At 36.9% G+C, this 25,378-nt stretch overlaps 1 protein-coding gene across 1 annotated transcript; it reads right to left on the reverse strand.

Annotated features, from left to right (window-relative positions):
- Positions 1 to 4,878: 4,878 nt before the first annotated feature.
- Positions 4,879 to 24,201, reverse strand: LOC145768965 (outer dynein arm-docking complex subunit 3-like). The gene is made up of 13 exons (XM_082580570.1): positions 21,020 to 24,201; positions 20,226 to 20,347; positions 19,653 to 19,757; positions 19,230 to 19,382; positions 18,750 to 18,854; positions 18,123 to 18,280; positions 17,394 to 17,481; positions 15,149 to 15,295; positions 14,013 to 14,173; positions 8,142 to 8,298; positions 7,632 to 7,781; positions 6,962 to 7,031; positions 4,879 to 5,788 (listed from the first exon to the last, which is right to left on the reverse strand). Exons 1-13 carry the CDS (start codon positions 21,096 to 21,098, stop codon positions 5,649 to 5,651), a joined length of 1,635 nt encoding a protein of 544 aa, XP_082436696.1. The 5' UTR covers positions 21,099 to 24,201; the 3' UTR covers positions 4,879 to 5,648.
- Positions 24,202 to 25,378: the final 1,177 nt, after the last annotated feature.

The following is a 25,378-nucleotide window of genomic DNA, read 5'->3' on the forward strand; positions in this document are numbered from 1 at the left end:
GTGAATGCAGGGTTCGAATCCTCATTAAGTCAAATAATTTATCAGTAGGCTATTATGGTTATGGAAAGCACTTCCAAACAGGAAGGGGTCATGTTTTTTTCCTTATTTTTAGAGATGCACAAAATTTTCCCTGGCAATGTAAAAATCCATCTCTTCTGAAAAGCGTTTTTTTTAATGACTTACGGTAACCTATTGAAATTTAGACACTCAACTTAAAAATTGAAAGGTAGCCTACGTAAGTTTGAGAATTATTCTTTGCAAGGGTCCGTGACCATAAAGTTGGAAACTATACAGGAGATAATGAATTAACATGGCAACTTTGGTAACAACGCCAGATTTTGTTCCTGGTCGAGCATTTCCACGCAGCAAAATCCGTCAGTTTTACATCGATTCAGCGTCTGCAGGCTTTTATTTGGACAACGGTTTGTGATGTTGATAGCGCATGAGATTTTAACGTCCAGAAGATGGAGTTACAGATTAGAAACATGCTTGGTTTAGGTAAATCAAAAACGCAAGATATCCCCGTCTTAGCTTTAGGAGTTGGTTGCAATATACAATAGAAAAGTGCTTTAGATCTTCTTCAAATTTCTTACAAAAGTGATTTTTTTATTCACATTGCTCAAAATTTAATCTAATAGCAATGCAATGCTAGACTATTGCAAAATAAGTTCAGGTACGGTAAGTTACTTGAGCGTTGTAGGAATTAAAAGCTGAATATGAAATACTAAGAGATTATATTTATTAAGAAAATGAGTTAAATGAGTAATGCCTATGATAGGCACCTTAGTTTTGTATTCATTTGAGATTCAGTGACTAGATTTTGGAAGGATTCTCAAAACTTTCGTATCAAAGAGCAGTGTTGTACGTTGAAGTTGTACAAAAAGTTGACGCCGTCAAATTGACGGCGTCAACTTTTTGTTGACGCTGAGGCTAGCGCCGTCATTTTTGTTTTTAATTGACGGAAGTGATAGCGCCGTCAACTATTTTGCCGATTGTAAGCGTCGAGCGCAATGCGTCATTTTTTGTTATCTCGTTTCACAATGTATTTTGGCCAGCACGACTCAACCGAATTACCCGCTTTCGCGTTGGTTGGAATGGCTACCTGGAATACAAGCGAAGAAGTTCGCCAAATGGTATCGAGAATGAGGGGTCAGAGAGAGAAAGCGAAAAATCAATGAATGTCATCGTGGAGGTTGAAGATACTTTATTTCAAGAGCTTTATGCCCCTGAAAAGAGCGATTGTGTTGCAGTGTACCTCGTTAAAAGATTTATATATGCTAAAAACCATCACAGCACGCTTGGAACAGTGATGCATTTCCGAGTGAACGTTTTCAGGCTTATTTTTTAAATACAACACACCAATACCATTCAGCGCTGCTGTGGAACGCATGTTTTCACTTGGAAAAGACATTATGCGTCCCAAACGCAGCAGATTGTCAGACAAACGTTTTGAAATGCCTGTGTTTCTACAAGGAAATAACTAATAGGCTAAGCAGCTAATTACAATACAGTCTCAAAACATAATACCTGCTCTTTATTCATAGCTATTGTTAGCCTAAACTTGGTTGAAATACTGCCGTTTTGTGAGACCCTGGTTAAAATAGCGCTAGAAATTAGCGCTGGCGCTGACGCCGTCAATTTCTTTGAGAGCTTACGCAGCACTTTACGTCGTAAAGTTTTTAGGCAATTCGCTCTGACGCCGTCAATTTATTTCATTGACGCGTACAACACTGTCAAAGAACATTCAGCCTGGAGTTCAAAAAAAAAATACATCAGCCTCCCATGATTATTAGCCTATCAGTTAGCACATAAGGTCTGTAGGCAGGGTCAATGAGAGAATAATTTGGGCTTGGTGCCGATGAAAGGCCCGCTCCCTCCCAACTAAGATCCGGGGCTCCTGAAATTACCCCTATACGGTTGCGAAAGTAGCTCACTCCTGAGTGCCAACGGTACTGCCTATAGGTCACTATGGTTTTGCATGACAATATTTAGTAATTTTAGGTTTTAGCTTAAGCGCGAGTAGTCTAGCCTTTACTGTAGCTTAAATTTTCAAGACGTAGCCTACTGTTGCGTTGAAGATGTGATGAGTCATTTTACAATAAAATTGTGTAGTTTTTGCAAGTGTTCAGACTGATATATTAAAGAATTGGTGTAGGCTACTCTTGAGCTTGTCGAGAATCAAATTTAAGCTTATAGGCCTAAATGTTTTTTTGAAATCTCGATCAAAAATTCAATTTAGAAGAGATGATTTTCTGGAACCATAGAGGTGACATTTGGCCACGAGAGTGAGCACTTAGATTTAACTGCTCTCGAGAGAAAAAGCGCCATTAAAGATCATCTACTCGATCGCTCAACTTGTTTAAGCAATAAAGCAATGGTTCTTAACAGTGGGGTATCTTGGTGGGTTGAGCAAGGGAAGCAATAAAAGTGGTGGGAGGTTAGAGCGTGCCGAAGGCACGCGTATTCTAGGGGGGTCCGGGGGCATGCTCCCCCGGAAATTGTTTGCAAATTTACACTCAAATAATGGATTATAGCGCTTTCTGGAAACACGTTTAGGGTAATATTTGTATGAAATTTATTAGTAGAAAAACAGCTATTAACTTATCAAAGGTAGCTCTTACACACAAACGGGAAAAAACTGTGGCTAAAATTAAAGAACACAAAAAACTCAGCTACACAAAAACTCAATAACTACACAAAAACCCAACAGAGTAAGCCATTCTAAAATTGATCCACAAACTAGTTAAAAGAAACGTAAATCGCGTAAATTTTGCGCGATTTACGATTTGCAAAATTTATTGGTGTCTTTCTGTGTGTCTAAAACAAATCCTTGCGGGTGTTAATAACCAGATGTCTTAGAAAACGTTATAAATTTCTACAAATTTTATTATACAGTATTTTCAACAAAGGGCTCAACTTCGGAATCCAATCTTTGAAAATTTGGGGGGGAGGCCATGGCCCCTTTCGCCCCCCTGGCTACGCCTATGGCATAAGTAGCCTATCACTCAGTGTTAACAAATTCAATCTGATTTACCAGGAGCAGCGAAAGACCAATTGGTCATCTAGTCAGCTGCTCCCAACTGGTCATTAATGAAGACACAAATGGATTGAAGAAAGCACTCGAATTGGCTAATGGCGTTAAACAATAAACGGCAATAAGTCAGTGTTTGATATAATCAACTTAAACAGCGTAATTGTTTGTAGAGGTAAGTTAAGTTGCTTTTCATGTAGGGAACTGGTTTGTCGTCTTTTTAAATAATGTAATTTTAGTTTATGACTTAAGGCTTTGACCTTGGAAATTGTGCGTATTTCGTGTGGGATTTCATTCCATACTTTTGGACCTTGCACTTTGAGGCTATAGAGCTTGACTTCTTCGTTTCAACTCTTTGCAAAAAATAGTTATCCTGTTGAAAAGATCTTGTGTTATGGTAGTGTATTTCTCTTCTGAGTTTGGAAGTATCCAGTAAAGATTGTTGACAGATGTTCACTTTTGAAGTTAAACATAATTTTTGCAATTTCATGTTTATAGATGAGGTTTACAGGTGGTAGGCTACACAACACTGGATAACAGTGTAAAATCTAATATTAAGCTCAAACCCTCCCTTCCGAGGCAGATATAATCCTTTAACCTTAGATTTTCTCATTACGCATTCGAAATAATACTAGGCTAGGTATAATACCCAATAGGAAGCAAATTTGTGATTGCATCCATAGATTAATTAAAAGAAACGTAAATCGCGTAACTTTGCTCTGCCTTTTTCCTTTGTTTCTTCGTATAGCAAAAACGAGAATATAATACCCAGCTGGAAGCAAATCTGAGATTGCATCCATAGATTAATTAAAAGAAACGTAAATCGCGCAACTTTGCTCTGCTTTTTTCCTTTGTTTCTCACCTTGTTTCTTCGTATAACAAAAACGAGAGCAAGGGAAGCGATACGAATCTCTGCTTTCGTAAGCTTCCAACGTTTTTAAAACGAAAATCTAGCTGAAATCATACGGGACATGAGTTAGAAACCGTTATAATTCGTATTCAGGTAAAGAAATTGTTTTGCTGGAAAATATTATCTTCTCTTTTTTCAATTTTGACAGGGGAAGCAATGCTTCCATTGAGGATACGCCCCTGGTTCTTAATCTGGGTGCCAGACTATGGAAATTTCTGAAATGGGGCGCTGAAGAAAAAAAGGTGAAGAGCCACTGCAATAAACCATCCCTGGAGTCTTTTAGATTTGTGCGCATATGCTTTATCGATTTTGATACTAAAATCCACGAGGCTTTGCTAATAAAATCCTGCAATCCTCGCCTCAATAGGCAGTTGTTTGAAGCGGGTGCCTCCTACTTGCTAAATGTCTTTATTTTATTTATTTGCAATCAGACTCAAAGTCCATAGAATTCAAATTTTTAACAGTCATCACACAAAATATCAGACTAACAGACTATTAAATTATGCGTCATGTGATTTGTTTTTTTACTTGCGCAATTAACCGTTCTGCGATGTGTCTCTCCACTGTCTTGCCGGTTCATTCTTGTGCACATATTTTTTCGATTTATTGTATGTAGATCAGTTATGTATTTTCAATTTATGTATTGGATTAGTCATTTTCTTACTGGATAAGAGCTAACATGTATGTAGCCGAAAGCGTTCGTAATTTATAGTCTATCTTTAGTTTATTGTATTAGTATTTTATTATTAAAAATGCATGGAAAATCATATTTTTAATAATAAAATACTGAATTGATACTTGATGGAGAATCGCTGGCCTGCTGCTTCTTAGACAGGAGATCCCCTATCCTTAATGGAACTCAATACATACGTTTATGGTATAATGTTAAATGCCGCGTAGTTACTAGGTTGTATCAGTCTACAAATCACAAATGTAGTAAAAGCCTCTAATGTAATTAAAAAACACAGCGAACTACTTAAAGTACAACCTCCAATTTCATTACCGAGCTTATGGACTAGGTAGATTGTCATCAGGCTTTACAAAAATTACAAAGTGAAATAAAAATCATTGAAATCTCAACTTCCATGCAGTTTGACAGTGAGTGAGAAAAGTTTCTCAACTGATCAAGCCTGACGCAGAATCTACAGTTTCACAAAAAGCGATGTTAAATGCGTCGGTAGACCAAAGCGATATAAACCATGAAACAAACGTATGAAAACAGAAGCTCAGTAAATAAAATAGTTAAATTTGAACGAGAGTATTAAGATATAAAAAAACAATGTCGAAACCCTTCACAGGTGCAACTACTATGAACAAAATAAGAAGTCAAGAAATGAAATGTTCAATGGAAGCAAATTAATATTTTGTGATCATACGCCTAACTAAATGATACCTTAGAATGACATCTTCTGCACACGTGAAAAACGCTTATAACAAAAGATAAAAACAGAACTAGTTATTAGTCATTTATAACTTTAAAATGTGCGCAAAATATTTACAAAGGTAAATACAAAGTAAACAAAAAACTAACAAATAAAAATAAAAACTTTTATTTGTTAAATTAAAACTAAAACTTATAAACTTTAAATTAAAACTCAACAACACGTCCCGGTGACTAAAACGTCACAAAGTGTCAAATCACAAAGTGGTGTCTTATTAAAAAATCTGCAGAAGAATTTTTAAATTTCCAGTCTCGAGGATTTTCCTTCACAGCTTTCCGATTTTCTTCTTTCGAGGACGACTGCGTGTCTTCTTCGCTTTGGCATCAATGATCTGTTGGGAGCGGCGCTTCAACTCCAGTCTCGTGGGAGCAATCATGTCCTCCTCAGCGCTATCATCATCATCGTCTGGAAACCAGAAAGAACGGTACAAGAAACGGCAACATTTTTTACACTGCACATCGATTTAAGGTTGGTGCTTTCGCCACCTACCAACAACCATCATAGTGCGTCACAAGGAAGGACAACGACGGTTAGATGCAATTCAGTTCAAACTGTCCTTCATAAAATAATACATTCTTTCTGTGGAGCCTGGAAGTAAATTTCTAGCCGCTAGACAGGGGTTTGACAATTGGGACCATTCAACTTTTTCGGTTTTGTTTACCCCTATCATCAACTGCTACAGTTCATTCACCTCAAAGCAACATTATCCTGAGCCAACGATAATAATCTCTTAATCAAAAGTAATTTTTCAGAGTTGTAAAACTAAAAATGCCTGGACTAAAATTTAGGCCAAAAACCCAGGATGTGTCTCGGTCATGTTATTTTTAAACATTTCAATAATGTAATGATGAATGCCAGGCTTTAGAAAACAGAATAAATTTTTCATTTTTAAATCTCCGTTTGTTGTGGATAGGGTTTAGTCAAAATTAATCAGAAATCTTAAAAATTCCGTTAATGTCTAAATTTCTTAGACAATATTGCAGAATGATTGATTAGTTTATCGATGTTTTGTTTAAATGCTCCTCAGAGAATGTTGATAATTTTGCTTTAGGCTATATATTTCGTTGTGTTGCGAGGATGTCATAGATTACTCCTTTAGAATCGAAAATTAATAGCTTTTGCATAAATTGACAAATTCAATTGGTTTGAAGTTTTTAAGATTGAAAAGAAAAGAATGGAATCTTGAACAACATTGTTCAATGTTCATTCACCTTTAAAAAAGTCCTATTTACTTCTCATTCACCCACCTGCTTTCATTCAGGCTTGAACCATTTGCCAGTTTAAGAAGCGCTGATCTAATCTACAAGGCTTAGTAACGTCAAGGTTAACCAGTTTTATCACTTGATGCCTCTGCGAGTACGCAGGAAAGTTACAAATGGGCACAATTTCTGGTTCGGCATGAAAATAAAACGTACAAAGTACGAAATCAATGCTAAACCTGAACCCTTCAAAAGCCAAAACATTCATTGCAAAAAATTACGAGCCTTTGCAAATAAGCGGAAAATCACTTCGATGTTTTATTGTTGATGACAATGACAAAACTTGATTTAAACACATCTTTTAAAAAAAATCTCCAACCTTGAAAAGTGTCGTGCTTCAGTAATGGAACTCTCGCATTGTATGATGGAAGCTTAACGGTTGCTTCAAACTGTTCAATAAATAATATTGTCAAAATACAGTTTTAAAAGTCAACACAAAACCAACAGGCGGTCTTTACTTGCTGCATCGGACTTAAACACACCCCGAAGTTATCCCCTGCTATGGTTGAACCCATACAGCAGACGTTGAATCAATGTAAAAATGACGGATTTTGCTGTCTGGGAATGCACCAACGGTGGATGATTAATAGATTAAGCATATCCACCGATTAAAAAGTTTAGTTTATGGACATTTTTACTCTTTCAACAGCAACCTTAATCCACTGATTAAAATTGCCGATTACTGATCAACAGATAAACTTCGTACAAACCGATTCTCGATTAACCGTTCATAGTTGGCTCAATTGGTCCCAATGGATACGTTGTTGGTGAATGTAACCCTTGGTGTGCTTTATTCTGACAAGCAAAAATTAAAAGTCTAATTTCAACAAAAAATGTCATCGCCCATCACGCTTCACTGGCAATGCACTTCACGTTCCGTTGCTTAAAAACCTGCCCTTGTTTTGATTAGGGTTGCCAAATTCTTAAACGTACTTTTTTTCCACCTGATTGAAATTATGCTTTAATAACAATTAAGCAGATTGACTTACCGCATCTTCATCCATTTGATGAAGAATCTCCGCCAGATTAGCACCCTCCAATTGCTCCAAGAGTCTTATAAGTTTTCCCTCAGAAATCGACAACAGGTCAAGGATGTAACCATCTAGAGAGGTATGAGAGATAGGCTCGTGTGGCCTCCCCTTTAAATCACACCAATAACGTTGTAAAAACGTGAAAACAACTATCAATATAGTTTTAAAAAATAGAAAAAATGAGCACAATGTTAAGCAGTGAAAACCAAAAAACATCTATCTTCATAGAACAACAGCATCTCTGAAAAATGCGTGAAAGAGATCTTGGATAAATTGTAGAAGCGCAAAAGCATCACGCAATATATCACTTTGGTCTTAAAATAACTACCTCGAAATGAAGCGACAAATACACCTCTAAACATACTTGGTGCTACTAGTGGACAGTTATTAGTAGGCTTAACAACAGTAATTTCAACGTCCAAAGCAAATAATATGGAAGTGTTTTGTGAAAAGCTTAACGGTTCTTACTTGTTTCAAATGATGTAATTTATCGGCTAGATGTTGCACGCCTGCTTTCACGCTGACAAGTAGGTGACTAGCTTCATCCAGGCCATCTGCAGCCTCTTTACCAAGGTATTTCTGGTCGGCGAGTTGCTTCTCAAATTCCTGGATTATCCGTTGATTGCTTGGGGAAAAATAACAATGGACTTTAATAAAACTTTTGCAAGGAAACTTGTGTGACCCTTGTATAACTTTTGACCTTAAGTGGTTCAAAGCTTCCTCTATTTGAACAGTTTTCCTTCTTAAAAAAGCAGAATTGTTGCCATCAAGTTTAGTCAAGCACAGTGCATTCACTTACAACTAAACCAATGCGTTTCAAAAAAAAAAAAATCTAAACCTGCTTACCAAATCTATGATATGATTGATGCAGCAAACATCAGGGGGCAGGTTCGCATAAAAAAGTACCCATTTCGATACCAACATGACTTACTTCAAATAAGAATCACTATTGTGATCAGCTGTCCTGATTTATATTAAACCCACACAGTTTGCTTATAAAAATAAGTCTGCAGTGTTTAGTATTTTTTTTTTCATTGTATTGTCCTTCTGTGGACATGTGTGGTAGACGTAGAAGGAAGTTTGAAACCGTTCACCAAATTAGGAAAGATAAAGTAGTTGTCCGGCGTACCAAAGTACCAGCCTCAGCGGTGGATCAGACATCGGGTGAGGTTAAAGTAGATCTCGTGAGACATGACCTGCATTGCTTTTGTGGGGGTGCTTGGTTGCGGCTCTAGATCCGGCCCTCCCGGTCTGTTGTTGGCGGGTGTCGTTGAGACACCTACACCACCCTGGCCTTTCATTTAAACCATATTGTGCATATTATGGATATGTATCACCCTTGTTTTTCATATCAATTGTATTGCGTGTTCATGCTTATGGACAATTGGACACGTAACACACCAATCTGAATAAACATGCGGCGTCATTCTATGTATGTTATTGGTTCGTATTTCGCCTACATGCGTAGTTCGACATCATGCCCTTGCAGCCAGGGTATTTTAGGTCTTTACGTTATTATAATAGTTAAGCTGGGTTTAGACTACGTGCGTTTTCCGTGCGTAAGCACTCCGACAATACGCATCGCTCGATCCATCACATACAAGTGATTGGGACCGTTTACATTGCGCGCGTATTTCGTACGTTCGGTCTCAGACAATCGCAAGCCGTCGCAAGCGATCCGAACTGAGTGGAAGCTGAAGCTGTCGCAACGGATCCTAGGTCGCGTATTTGCTAAGTCAGTCTAGGTAGTTTGCGAAAAAACACGGAGGTAGGTTAGTTTTTTGTGAAGTATTGATAGAAAAATTGCTTTTTACATCAAAAGTGACTTGTTGGGCAGATTTTGCTGAAGTTTAGACTTTTTGAAAGGGTTTTATTGTATTTTTAGGCAAGATAGATGCCTCTCAGTAGTGTTTTTCTTGATCAAACTTAATTTATTTTTCGTTCTTCATGGTTTAGGCCACCGTTTTAAACTTTATTTTCGATAGATTGTTGCACATAAAAAAAATCTAGGCTATGATTATGAAAGTTATGAAGTAAAACCAACCAATCAACCAGTGATCACCATGCTTATGTCATTATGAGAGGCTACCATAACCAGAAGGTGAGTAAAATGACTAGTTGACTATCAAGTTCCTACTACCTAAATGTTATTTTAAAGTATGAAGCTAATGATCATACCAAATAGCCTGCCTATTCTATATTTGGAAGTGCTGATTATTTCACTGTAAACCATTATGGTTTTGCCACCTTTTCTTTTTGCTGGCTTTATTGCTGTTTGGTTTGGTTTTTGAATCTTTATCCTCTGACTGAAAAATCCTTGATAGGTTGTTCCTGGTAGTTTCGCATGCCGGTACTTGTAGAGGCTTTTGACACAATATCGCTTGATTTGCGTTTTAACAAAGAAAAATGAATTCAATTGAAGGCATATTTAACATTTAAAAGTCATCACAAACATGCTAGGTATGTCCAGTGGCAGATCTATAAAAATATTTGGGGGGGACACCAAAATTTAAAACAAATGAAAATTTGTAATACAACATAGACAATGCAAAAGTTCTGGGATGCTTGCCCTCCATAAAAGTTTACCTTGCTTTGGTGACGTTTCGTGCACTTTAACGCCTAATAATGTATATTTTGTATCAAGACACACACTTTATTAGCCTATATACGGTATTTGACCAAGTTCATTAAAACTGGACTTCTGTAGAAGTTTGTATCACAAATCTTAATTTTAAATTGAAGCTTTGTTTTAAACATTATATTTTTATCATGGTCACAAAGAATGATTGGTGTTTTGAAAGTTTGTGTTGTGCTGTGTTGGCTTTCAATAGAATTTTGAAAATTTGCTAAGTGGTCCAAACTTCCCTTATAGTGTAGGCCTACATGGCACATTTCACCTCATACATTGAAATAGGCCAAATTAATTGTCAACTAGTTGAGTGAGCAATGTGTTTGTAGATTACTGCTATGCCGTACCTAATTATACAACCTAGTTTATATTGGTTTGTTGTAGGATAATACTTCGGCCCCAGTCCCTCATACAATGATGATCTTATTCCAAATGCATATATATCTTGAGCATACTGCATAAAAACAAAGTGTAGCTGATAGTTGATACAACTGCCATTATTACCAAACAGTGCGAACGCTATTTTGGCTTGTCCATTGTTCTTTGTAGACAAAATAAAGTAATATTCCTTCTCAGAGGTTTATAGGCTATGTCTCTCAGTCACATTTTGCTATGAACATAAAAACTGCATTTATGTGTATCTTCGTTGATTGTAATTTCATTTGTTTTGCAGATATGTTTGTGGTCTTATCGGACTCATGATGATTCTTCTGCTGTTGAAATTTGAAGTCTTGCACTTTCTACATCAATATAAAGTCCATGATAAAGAATTTGAACTGCATAATCATTGTACTGTCATAGACATATACTATATCAGAATTAATACATTACACCTATTCTAGTATGATACAATCACGGCGCCATGGATACAATATTTCAAAAGTATACATGTAGACTTGAGGTGTACATTTGCTTATAGCCTATTTCATTTTGTTTTTGTATTTCAGTTTTGAAGTTATGGGTTTTTATGGTTACTTTGACTATGTGTTTTATTACAATCACTTTTAAAATTAAGTATTCTGAAGTCATTTGTTCTTATGATTACTTTGGCTGTGCATTTCATTACAATCACCCTTAAAGGAATTTGGTGGTAAGAACACACACATAACATATCATGTTATAGTATGTGTTCTTAGGCATTACAATTGATTTGACAAAAGTATAATATTAACTGACATTATTCTATACATGTGTGACACAAACATGTCAATATAGAATATTGTAATTGCCATCATTATGCAGATTAACACAAGAGAATTTGTTTACTGAAAATTATTTGTTGTGATGAATAACTGCCATTGCTGGCCTATAGATTTGTTGATAAACAGCCAAAAATTGTCAACTATAATGGTGGTTTATTATTATCAACATTGCTATTACAAAGAATTCTTTGTCCATATTTGTCATTGTTGTGACTTTGCAACCTTTTTAAATCTGTTAGTGCTATTTTATTTGCTTCTACCAAATTTGTAGCATCTACTTTTTTCATTATTTGTGTATAGCCTATAAACAAGTATAGCCTACAGAAAACTGCCAACATGCAAAAATACTATGTAAGTTTTGATTCGCTGGTGACAAATAAAGTTGAATTGCATTCAGTTTTTTTTGTTTTAGCCTATTAATAGTTATGAAAGCAGAAAATAAACAGCTATTAATCTATAGCCTGTCATAATATCAGAGAATTTAGTCTATCACAAATGGTAGTGATCTGTGAGATCTCATACACCCTGTATTGTATAGTGTATATTTACACAAATATGCAATTGCATTGCTCAGTGGTTTACATTGCCGGCATTTTTAGTGCTCTTTATGCTGAGTGCATATAGGAAAGCAATTTTTAGCAATAGACTTGTGGTATAGTTTCAACTTTTAACATTTAAATAAAGAAACCAATCTACTAAAAAGCCAACAAAGAATTCAAAGTTATTCCTCAAAGGTTATAAAACAAGAAAGGTTGTTGAACAAAGATACCAAGGTCAGGGGCAAAATGGTTGGAATGCAAGGTCAATCTAATCAAAAAATATATAGCCCAGAAATAGACAGTTTAGTTTTCGAAGTGTTTGCTAAACATGAGTTTAGAATCCAAGGTTATTCTAAAAACATAGCTTGTCTAAAAATTCCAGTGGTACACTCTTGGTGTTGGTCCACATGTAACAAAGTTTATTTTAACACAAGAACCCACTCGGTGCAATTAAATGTATCTGGCATTGCTTTAAAAATCTGGATGCCACTCTGCACTCCATATTGATAAGTAATTTTTTTTGGCTTTTTCATTCGCAATATATGACCCTCAAAAGTGTTCTACTTTGATATCATTGTGTGCTAATAGCTAGTGTAGTCTAGAGTTCAATTACTTGTGTTATGAGCTTGTTTCTTTCTGTGAAAGTCATTTGTGCAGAGGAAGTAAAACTCAACATGTATTGTAATGATCGCATTGACAGAACTGAAGTGATGTCAACTAGATCAGCTGATTGACATCAATGTAGGGGAATAACCTATATTTTCAAAATGACGTAACACTGTACGCATGAAAACCGCAAGTAGTGTAAACGCGAGCTGTTTGAGACAACACGCACGTAAATCGCAACGTAACAAAACCGCACGTAAAACGCACGTAGTCTAAACCCAGCTTTACTGCTGGATATTTGGTGCTCGATTTATGTTTCCTGTGCATGTAGCATGATGAAGGCATTCTTATTCTTTCGTGTGAGATAGGTTTGTTTAGATTTCAGGGCAAGTGGTGGAAAGCCAGGTGAGTGTAGCTTTGTGCAGTGCTGCATTATTGATGGTGTAAATATTAGTACAATGTGTATTGCATGTCGGTCATCGCACCTCCTTCTTCAATAATTCAATTGCCATAATTTGGGACCGCAATGTTCCGGCGGGTCGATTACCCTTTCTGGGATTGTAAGATTGTAATGAAAGGAACGCTACGTCCTTAAAGTTCTAGCTGCCAGTTTCGTTCCGAGAATTCAGATGATGCCAGAACGGCCTTAACGTGGACGGCTGGACGTGCTTGGTATTAGTTTTTGATGTGTAACTGTACCAGTTAACTGAAGCCCTTGTTACCATAATAAAAATCAGGTTTCTACCACCTTTGTCAACTCGGCAACTGAGATCAATGCCAGCGTATGTACTGTACAATGTCAATATAAACGTCAAAAATGCAGAATTGTTATGTTTGGCAGTCAAGCAAGGCAGAGGATAGTAGGTAGGCATCACGTCCTTACTATACAAGCAACAATTGTTTATAGCAAAAACTGACACGGACAAATTCTACGCTACCTAAAGTTTTAAGTTACAGCAGATTACAACCACAATGTTTGGAAAGTTTTCAAATAGAAGAGAAGGATATGAGTATATAATGGTACAAGAAATATATGCTACGAATGTATGTACGTGTGATTGTGTAGTAGTTTTATAAATGCAAAAATCTTGTTTAATAAGTTCATATAAAGCCTATTAGATCAAATATTGAGAGCGGAAAAAAGCTAAATGAGAACAGAGAGTATACAATGGTAGAAGTAGTAAAGTCTATGCTATGCAGGTATGTTTAGTCATCATCATAATCCATCGTCGGTTTGTTCACCACTAGTGGGGACTGGGGGTGGCCGATTTAGTATTTTTATGAATGCAACATACAGTAAATACGTTCATATAAATAGTATCGGCTAAAATATTGAAGCCCGAAAGAAAAGATGAGGACATACCAGGATGGTCCTGTTTCGCCGGAGTACATCATCTCGTCGTATTCCCTCTGCAACTGTGCACGCTCTCCTTGCAATCCCCTGAGCTGCTCGATGTTTGTCATCCTAAGTTCTTCCAAGTGGTTTTGTGTGTCCCCTTGTGACCGGAATCGAGTTACCACATCCTGATGAAAACAAAATTGAAAAGTACTTTTCCAGGTAATCTTAACATGAAGCGTATGTGGCTTTAACTATTATGAGAACCGATTTCGTTACACCTTTTTCTTTATTCTACTATCACTTTTTCCAAACTCTTTTCTTTCAGAGCTTGTTGCTGAGTAGACGAATGAAGTTGTTGAGGAGATGGAAAACGCTTGGAAGCGTTGCACCCAAAAATGTAAACATAATTATAATTGCGTTAATTCCAAAAATAGACTGACATTTCACTAGCGACTGAGTCGGTAATAGTGAGCATCATTAAAAACAAAACAATAAAAAGGGTAAAAAGACACATCGGAGGGCTTACGATTTAAATGAAATTCTTTGACTTTTTGTACAAAAATGACATTTTATAAGTGTTCAAAAATAGATATGGCTATACACATCACCCAAATGCATCTTGTTTGCTTTTTGAAATATTTTGCTTCAAACTGCTTCTTGTTTCAAGTACATGTTGGGTTACTTTTACGTTACAGCAAGTGTCTAGTAAAAGAAACTGCAATAGGAATTAAACATAGGTAAACAATAATATCTGAAAAAGGCAATATATGCTCAACGGATAAATTAGAATTTGCGTCAAGCAGTCTCGCGGTGAAATGTCTCTGCAGCAGGTCGGACGCGAGATGGTCATGAACCTCAATAAAAAAAACACATAGCTAGTCGTTAAGATAAAAGTTAGACAAACATCGCCTACAAGGAAGATATCTTTCCATAAGCTGTGAATACTTTTTCAAATCAACTCAATGCTTCCACGAAACAAATAAAAAACAACAAGAATGATCGCTTCTACACATTGCAGACTACCATAGGAATCAGTTGAGATTGTGTTCCACACAAATGGCATCCCAACAAGACAAAGCATTCATCTGTATGGCAAGGAAATTTCTCACAACAATAATGCTTTGCAAGGATTCAAGCAATTAACTCATAGTTGCAACAACCTGAATTCCAGACACGCCTGTAGCCTCTTTGATGCGGAAAAATGCTAACTCGTAATTCATGATCTTCTTTTCCTGCTCCTCTTCAGTCAACAATGGCCTTTCGCTTTCCTGATCCTTCTCTTGCTCTTGTATTTGCGCTCGGATGAGCTGATGAAAAGAAACGTTAAGTTTAAAGCATCAGCGAGCACAATATTGCTGTGTCTAGTTGAAAAGAATATTCTTGAAACTAGGAATGGGCATTTTCGAGTAGTTGAGGATTCGAATCTATTCCAGATTATATCAAATCCGATATATTTTTGCCAAAGAAAATGAAGCAAATCCTAAATAAAATCAAGGTTTTGTTTTGGGCACAAATTATGTCCATTAAAACGTAAAACCATTGCTGTGCAGTACTTATAGCTTTTCAAACCTTTCCTGTTAAATGATATGTCAATTTGATAGTAGTTAGCTCTGTAAACTAATAATGTGGAGACTCATGCAACATAGTCGCTGTTCCAATACCCTGGCGATAAACAGCGCGACACCCACTGACAAGATTTTATTTTTCTCCCCTTGATACAATGCAGTTATTCAAATTAAGTGAAACAAAGCAACCAGTATCGGTTTTTATACTGACTGTCTGCAAACGTTGAAACAATACAGTATAAAAAGACAAGTTTTTCTACCTAGTGCGTCACGCAAGGAAAATGCGGATTCATTTTGATGTTGGAATCTTAGTGAACCAAACGACCATCACACAGTTGGATGCAGTGGTGTTGACAAGTAAACAGACCAAATACTTCACAGTACGTTACGTCACTTCTTTTAAAATTAACATATTTTTACTGCGGCAAAATTTTGCCGACGAGCACTGAAATCGTCGATTTGCACGACATTTCTTTTGTCGGAACATTTCAAATTGTAGTTCGTCTACTTTTTGCTAAATTTAAGAAAAAATCTAATTTGAGAAAAGTCGAAACATTCTAATTCATATGAAATGATAATCTCCAATTGGCTAAAGGTGAAGAATGTGACCATTCTTTGACAAAATCTGTGTGCGACTTTGAAACTTTTGATCTCAAGAATTAGCCAAAAAAATGCAAAATTACATCAACTAAACGCAATAAAATTGCAGAGCGAACTTGCAACTGCGATGCCAATCAGCCTCGTTGTCCTCAGTGTTTGTGTAACGCATTTGTTGGGCTGCTTGCACGCATTCCATCGGTGATGAATAACACAAATGTGACGTGAAAAAAGAAGATATATACCGAATCCTACTTAGGATTCGAATAGTTTAAGGATTCGAATCCACTATTCTAAATTGCCCATCCTTACTTAAAACTGAAGCAGCAATAACGAAATCAGAGTGGATTATAAACCGCAAAACTGAAAGTACAAGAGTAAGCTCAGTTGTTAAACATTTAAATTAAGCGGACGGGAAGGCAAGGAAGCCAAGCTTCGTGTCCACCTTCAGGCATGCCTTTAAGTGTCCTGTAATACAGCCACATACTCTTGAGCGGTGTCGAACAGGCGACCTTTCGAACGCTAAACCATGGCTCTCACCACTCGTCGACTCACCTCGTTGAGGTGAATTGGCGTCAGTAAACTCTTCTATAAAGATGCATTTTTTTTAAAAGTATAAAAGTTTTTTTCTGTAATTGACATGATATCTAAGCTTGTTTAACTGAATTCAAAAGCTTTTGTAAATTTCCTGTCCGATCATTCATCAGTAGGCCTCACTAAACTAAAATATGAAAATTTCACTTTATAAATGAGAATTTTCTAATTACGCTTATCATTATTGCAACACTTTCATGTCAAAACCAAATCTACAAACAGCTAACTTGACGGTTGGCATAGTCTTCCTTTGTTTTCTGTGATGTGGTAAAACTAAGCAATTCTTCTGTAACTGCTGCTATCAGTGGTCGATGTCGGCTGCATAACCGAGTGGTGAAAGCTCTGGAACGGCAATCGAAAGGGCGCCGGTTCGACACCGCTCAAAAGCAAGCAGCTGTGTCTACAGCAGGACACTTAAAGGCATGCCTGAACGTGGACACGAAGATTGACTTTCTTGCTCTCTCGTTCACTTAATCTAAATCTTCAACCACCGGCGTAAGCCTGGAAAGGACAAAAAAAAGTGGTCGGTAACTTTATTGGGACAACTACATAAAATTTTCCGTAAGCTACTTTATTTTACACATCAGACAAAGTCTTTTTACTCTCTGATGAAAAACGGCCACTTTCTACACATGCAAACTGATCTAACCCTCCGTTCAACTCTCTCTGCGTGCTCTTTCTTTTCATCTGCCTTCGCTTTTAGTTCACCGACAGCAATTTCGCGCTTTTTTCGTTCCCTGAAGTTGCAAGTTCGGATAAAAAATGTTAAAGCAGTAACACTCCATTTGCATAAGCTGGACACAGGAAAATTGGATTCGTAAATTGAGAAGTTAAGTGGTTAACAGTTCTAAAGTTAACAAAATGTGGTTATTACTTCAAATGGTCTAGGACTTGAGGTTGGTCTGGTCATACTTGATAGGCAAGCATGGCTGAAGCAATCCAATAGTTAAATTTCTGTTGCGAAATAAAACATACAGTAAATTGACAGAAGGGTTGTGTCACAAGCAGAAAATCAGACCGCTTTAGCATTGATCTTAAGTCTGCAGAATTTAAACAAAGAAAATTTGTTGGCTGGGATGGCCTGCACAGTGCCCTCGAAGCCGTTAACGTAACAGCTAAACAATTTCATTGAAGATTTCGAAACAGATTACAATTGCATTTACTGACATTAAAAGAACAGAAGTATACTTATAGGCTCTTACCATATTCTTACATTTGTTCTATTTACTTGAAACTGGAGGCAAATTTTCGCTGAGGGAACAGTTTTCGTTTAGAGTTGCTTAGGAGTCTGGGGAAGCCACTGTGTTGCTTTCTCTGCTACATAGTCATGTAAAGAAGGTCATGGCCCATAGTAAAAACAATTATTCGAAAGATTTACCTGTAAACTCTGTCTTCATGATGGGCAAGCTCCTCTTTAGCGTCGTCCCTAGCAACTTGAGCATCAGCATAGAAGGATTGGACCTCCAATAACTCCTGCCGTGCTCTTAAGATGTCTCTTTCCTGCTTGTCAAGCTGGCCATGGAAAGTAAGACTATCCTGGAACAAAGATGAGGTCAACTGCAGTGATGATCCTTCTGATCATACTTTTCAATGAAAAAAAATTGTCAAGCCCACACATCTTCAGCCAGAATACAGAAAAAATGGTTAACCGCAGCTGCAGACAAAATCCAGGATCAAGAAGCTGAACAACCATGCCCTTGTTGGCTGTTGGGGCCTTCGAATGAGCATTAAAATTCCTCTTTAGCCATTTGACACTCAGCGAAATGTAAACTTTATAACTTGTCATTATGTGCTTGCCTTACTGAGCAATTACGACATCGCTAATTGCTTGAACATTGCAAACAATAACTAAGGCAATCGAACCTCTCATTTAAAAGAATGAACCCCATTTCCAACATCCTCATGCAAATATGTTGTAAATATAGCCACTGCTTATAACTTTAATCAAGTGTGTCTACTGTAAAGTGTACAAAAGGTTAAACACTGAACAGTAGTGTAGACCAACCTGTTGCAGGTGACCTTTAATTTTCTCGTACACTCTGGTTATGTGCTCAGCTTCAGCACTCTTCAATCCTGCTTTGTCTAATTTATTCTCTAGCTGACGTATGTGCTAAAAAAACAACTAAGGAATGTATCGTGCATGGCTTACCAAATAGAGAAAACTATTTTTGTCAACTTTCCTGTGTGTTCGATGGCTGTCTGAAATTTCATACGAAAACATATATATATACAATTTTCTGTAAATTAACCTATAAAACAAGGTTAACATATAAGTACCGATACATCATTATTTGAATAAGGACCTTCTGATGATCCTCCTTTAGGTGAAACAGGCTGTTAAGTATGATACATCATTAGAACTTTAGAAGTCTCCATAACATAGTTTTACCAGTAAAAGCAAGCCATTACTAAAATTCACTATTTGTGCAGGTAATCCAATTTTAAACATCTTCAGTTCTAGTCAATCACATCATCAGATAAGAACCTTTGCGTGTACATTCTCCCCACTCTCCATCTCAGTGAAGACTAGCATATCTTTCGCCATTTGACCGCATTGTGTTTTCAATTCTTCGACTCTTTTTTTGTAAGAGGCTGTGGTTGACTTAAGAGCATTCAATCTTTTTTTGCTGTCACAGACCTTTGCAATGATAGTAACATTATTTTTCAAAAGATTATGTAGCTTGATCGATTCTTTGAAGTGGTTTCGAAACTGTTAAAGACTGGTGGAAAAAGATAAAAAATTAGTAAACAGTCGAAAGATAAACATTTTTGCTAAATCAATTTGATTTCATTGATTAAACTTTTTACTATATTAGGCTGTTAACGTGGAACTATGAGTATGATGCTGTGTGATAAAGCTATACAGCACATTTCAGTTGCTTTGAGTTTTAAACAACTGGCAACATGCCTTTTGATCCACAACAGACATGGCCATTTTTCCTGTCTTGTTGCGAAGAGCAGCCCTTTCAACATGCCTGCCATGAAACGCTTCATCGATCACTCGATCATCGCCCTGTGGAAGAAGCTATGTTTAAAACACCGTCTCTGTAAAACACCAACACCGTGCACAGTTGCAAATTTAATACAATCGACTTGGTTCTCTTCAACCAATTTTTAAAAAAATACACCAATCAGAAAATCTAAAACTTTGACATCCAGCACTTTAATAAAGTCACTTTCCTCAAGCGATAATAATAGTCGATAAACAAGAATACCCGATGAAGAGATTGAAAATCAACCCTTTATTGAACAAAAGTAATGTTTTCATGAATATTGTTAAATTTTGATCACCTTATAAGACATACCAATTAACAAGCTAACCACTCAACAAGCTGAAAAAAAAACAATACAACACCTTCTTGAAAACCAACATATATCAAACAAAATTCCACTGTGTTATGGAAGAAAAATCAAATGGATACAGTAAAACTAGTAACCAACTACTCGGAATGATTTCACACAATGTAAATATTTTTCTTACAGCCAAAACGTTTGCCAATGTCTTGTGAATATCTTTGTTTTCCTGCCTCATTCTTGTGATTGTATCACGGTTTTTTTTAATCGCCCATTGTGAAGTTTCGTAGTAAGCCTTTCTGTCGCCCTCTGTAAAAAACAAAAGTATTTTCAGTTAACAAGTCATACTGAAATTGGCAAAATTCGGGAGAAATATTCAACTTCAACGACAAACTAACTAATAAAACCACATCAATCTAAACGTACTCAAAGTCATGAACATGAACCATCAATATGAAAATTCGAATTCACTATTGCATTGGCCTTTACTGTAGTTCATTTAAAAATTTAGGAATTCAAATTGGTGTAAGATTTACAAAAATATGTAATGTAGAGAACTAAACTATCTTTCAAATGCTATTCTTGTAAATGGAAAAAAAAGTAATACAGCCACAGCACCTTGAAAATTTAGTACTGTAATTAAGGAGAAATCAACAGGGTAACTGATTTCCAAACAATTCTGAAAAGGTTTTACCAAAAAAAGCAAGTTACCAATTTTTTTCATATTAGAGATAAGCAACTTGTCAGTACTGCTAATCACCTTAATATGCCATTATTTTCAAAATACTGACAGCCAAGTGTAGCAAATTAATAAAACAAAAATTGAAGCTAAAAAGGTTGGTACTACAGTGCAAATTTAATACAATTCTGACAAAAACGTCCTCGATATAATAGCGCCTTCTTTTTATGTGACTCGATAACAAAGACTAAACAAATCAATGTCAGGGCAGTTGGTTGCCAGCTCTATGAAAACAAACGCACCTAGAAGTTGAATTTTCTTTGTAAGTTCCACTATTTGGTCTTGTATGGGCGGTTTTCGCATTTCTTCTAATCCAGGCATTGTAAACCTTAGTAACAAGTAACAACACTAACTCAAAAACGAATGTTGGAACAAATTCCAGTACCTTAGGCTTGACAAATGACATCCGAGATCTATAAACCAAAAAAACATTAGAAAGCATCACAAAAGGAGTACACAACAGAGTTGGGCCAATTATACAGTTTTCAGTTCAATTACAGCGTTCAAATTTTAAATGACATTACAATTACATTATTCTGAAATTTTCAAATTACAACTATAATTACAATTACTTCCAAATGCAATAAATTACACGTTTAAATTACAAGCATTCTACATTTCAACTTTTATACTGTATTTATTGATGACATTTTACAGATTGATTTTATCAAAAATAAATTGAAGAAGTCCGTAGGGAAGAAGCCTCTCACAAACTGGCTTTGCATGCAAGACTCGATCCTCAACACCTTCTCCACAGTCACTCCCAAAGATATGGACCAGTCAGACCCCAACGTCTGTCATCAAGGCGCCCATTTCATCGATATGCTACACAGCTTGCGGATAAGAACTTCAGCTGCATGAAGACATGGGCCCAGGAATGCAACGAGCTGCCACATATCCCTCCTCAGTTTTCAGTTATACCAGCACTCTCCATCCCTCCTGGAGCAGACCTCTCAAGAAAGGCATGGGTCACATTGAACAGGATCAGATGTGACGTTGGCTGCACTGGAGCTAATCTATTTAGGTGGGGGTTGCATAATACGCCGATATGTGTCTGCGGAGCGGTAGAACAAACAATGCAACACATACTCCACGAATGCCCCATCTTACGGCCCCCAAGTGGAATCATTGGTATTCGACAACTGGACCCAACTATTGTATCATGGTTGCACGATGAGGCATTGCCAATCTAAGCTACTACAAGTCAAACGAGAGAAGAAAAATCAAAAATAACTTGAATTGCATTTGGTAAAGATCAGGTTGCAATGTAGAAAATCCATTTTAAACTCTAACTAGCGACTTAACAAAAACAATGATATCACGCGTGCAACTTACCAAATGTAATTGTAATTTGAACCAAAATTTTTTGAAATTACAATTACACAACAACAAAAAGTCTCAATTACAATTACAAGAAAATGTGTAATTAATTACACTCAATTACAACTGTAATTGATCCAACTCTAGTACACAATACATACACAATATATACAGTATATACATTATACATACTGTACAAGCATTCACTGCTGTGTAAACAGCCAAAGACAAATATAAGCATAAAATTGATGATGATAAATACAACAGTCTCAAGCATGCAACATTACAACGATTTTTTATTCAATCAAAAGTAAAAAATATAAAGTATGAAAGCGATGATGGAATGTTGTTCATTATGGCTTTTATGATAAATAATACAAAAATCATGGTGTAAGTCATCAAGAATGTAATCACAAATGTAATCCTAATAAACGCTAGGGTAACTGTTGAGTGTTGATTGATGTTGAATAACCAATGAGACAATACCCAATATAAGTATAATATATCATAGTTGCAGGACGTGACTAAGAGGACGAGGTGACACAAAGGATGTTATATACATCCTGCTGCATCTCATGGTTCACCAAATCGTCCTGACCATGTCTTCCCATTGGATTTTAAACCTTGAGACGAGAGTGAAGTTGAAGTCGTGCTATTTAGTCTCGTGTTTTTGATAATTTGTATCTCAAGCTTCAAATTCAACAAAAAATTCATAACGAGAACCAATGAAGAATGCAAGCTGGTTTTTGGCTTGAGCTCAAAAGGTCCATGTTTAATTGTTTATATCTACTATATTATTTGATTCTAAGTGTACCATATAAATCACAAATTGGCAAAAACACAATTTACCTGAAATATCAGATTCAACACAAAGAAACAAATTGTAGGGGTAAATATAGAGATGTGAGTCGTTTTTGTGTTCGTTTTTTTTTTAAACGTAGGGGAGATGTGGCACCTAAGAACAGGGTGGGACCTATGAACCATGGTGTTATTTCGCCACTGAGTGGATAAAAATTGTTGTAATTGCAGTCGTGGAATCGAGATTTGATTTCTTGCTGCCAAGTGCGTTTTGGTTCACTGTTTAGTCTTTCGTGCTCAAAAGTTAATTTTAAAGAAAAGAAAATTTTTTTATTCATTATTAAAGTTTGGAATAGCTGGTACATTTTTCGAAAAAGTTTGTTGGTTACGCTATATGTAGACGTCAATTTATTGTGTTCTTGTATTGTGTGCTTGTGCGATTATTTTCTCCTGTATCAATCACCTGCTCTAAGTTATATAACGGAAAGGAAATCTTAAAATTGTTTTTGTCATCCTGCACTGGCTACATAAATCCATCATGATTAAATCTTTCAAAGGATGACATTTTGCCTGGTGCGAGGCAAATTTCCTGCAGACGTCCAGACTTTTGTGCTTTGTAAATGCAAGTGCAAAATCGCCCATTACGTAATCACGGAAACCATTTTAACAGAAGGAAGTCGATTTGCAACCGTGTTTATCTGTCTACTATCCTTCATTCCTATTGTAAACTATTTCTCCTATTTTGTAACAACAAGTGCATAAGTCAGCCTTCTGACGTCACAATTTGTTGTTGCGGTAAACTTCTTCCCTTGGGAATAGACTTCAAACACAATGTATGAACTCCCTTTGTAACTGCAGCGATATATATACATAGGTGGGCAAAGTTACTTTCAAAAGTAACTGAGTTACAGTTACAGTTACTTGGCCAAAATAGTAACTGAGTTACCATTACAGTTACCGAATTTAAAAAGTAACTAGTTACCATTACTAGTTACAATTACTAGTTACTTTCAGTCAGCCTACTCACAAACCTGAACATAAAATTCTGCACCTGGCCAGCTCTGCATGCACGTCCAGTTTAACCGCAATGTTTGATATATAGTGTTAGAGCCATCCATGCTAACACAAAACCAACAAGGTTTTATTTAAAAAAAATACTCAGTGGCTTATATGTTTATTTCCTTTGAGAAATACGAGCATTTCAAAGTGCTCGTCACTCAGGCCTGCCCTTTTGGGCTTTAAAATGTCCTTGCCCAATCGTTGTCGTCGTGTGAGCCTCTGGGGCCGAGAGTCTATTCTTTTACCGCCCCAGATTCACGATGTTCCCGGACTACACTGGAAGGCTACTAGAGAGCAGCCAGTCTTTGGTTTCATCATTCATGACACGCAGACCTTCCACTCCGTTAGGTGGCTTGAAGATGTTACAGTCATTGATGATGTCCGCCCCAATAGTTCAATTGGTTGGCGCGTCACTTCTGGAACGAAGCAGCTTCAAGATCAAGCGGCACTGGTTCGACTTTCAGGGCATGCACTTGAGCAACGCACGTTAAGAACTGCTCTCCATTTAGCGGCATCTAATAGATGGAATAATTTATCGGCAACGAGACTTCAACAATCGGAAACTTCACTCTGTCAATCTCGGTGACCGGGCTTGCGTCAGTGATTTAAAGCCTTTAGTCTACAAGTATGCGAAACTGCCAGGATTAAGTTCTGCAAAAAGCTTTCCCAGTCCGAGGATAAAGATTAAATCAATCAATCAATCAATGATGTGGTCTGCGGTCTGATCCTCGGCACCACATTCACAGGAGGAGGAAGAGGCCATTTCCCATTGATGCATGGTTGAGCGGAAAAGCCCGACGCCCGCATGGAGACGGTTGAGGTGCATCCATGCCTGTCTTGGTAGTGTCAGGCCGATGGAGCGTGTGTCGGCGTCGGGAATGAACGAATAAAGTCTGGTGATGAACAAGTGCTGCAATGAAAATAATATTTTTACTGCATCACTTGACGGAATGGGAGTGTTATGTTTTTAAAACAGTTTTTTTCATCGGTCCAATTGTGAATCTGGATCCGCTTAACTTGTCCTCAGGGTCCGCTTCCAAATACTCCTGTAACAGATTCAACCCCCATTGCTTTCTTTTCTTGGTTTTTGCGTAAAGTGGTGCAAAAAGTCCTCCGTGGCTCTACCTACCACCATCCACTTCAGTGTCGCTGCTACTTCCCTCTTCAGGAGAGCAGTTTGCTTTTTCAATTGCTTGAAGCATGTTCTGTTTTATTTTGGTCTTCAATTCAGCAGTGTCGCTTAATGATCAGGCATTAAACACAGATAAGTCTAAATTGTGGGTGGAATGCAGTCGCAAGCTGAAAGTCGCTGTCCTCGAACCAATGACCAAATCTGGTTTGTATTGCTTCCACAAGAACGTCCAACAACGGCAAGCAAACAGCAATACTGTTGCTGGTTTTAATGTCAGACAATCTTTTTAGAG

The sequence above is a fragment of the Aplidium turbinatum genome, chromosome 1, assembly GCF_918807975.1.
Source record: "Aplidium turbinatum chromosome 1, kaAplTurb1.1, whole genome shotgun sequence".
Lineage (NCBI taxonomy): Eukaryota > Metazoa > Chordata > Ascidiacea > Aplousobranchia > Polyclinidae > Aplidium > Aplidium turbinatum.

Excerpts from the sequence above, each read along its gene's own strand:
- LOC145768965 (XM_082580570.1), bottom strand. The coding sequence starts at position 21,098 with ATGCCTGGATTAGAAGAAATGCGAAAACCGCCCATACAAGACCAAATA. Across the intron at positions 18,855-19,229 it reads GGGAGAATGTACACGCAAAG|CACATACGTCAGCTAGAGAA; the intron begins GTTCTTATCTGA and ends TTGTTTTTTTAG. Across the intron at positions 17,482-18,122 it reads CATGAAGACAGAGTTTACAG|GGAACGAAAAAAGCGCGAAA; the intron begins GTAAATCTTTCG and ends TTGCAACTTCAG.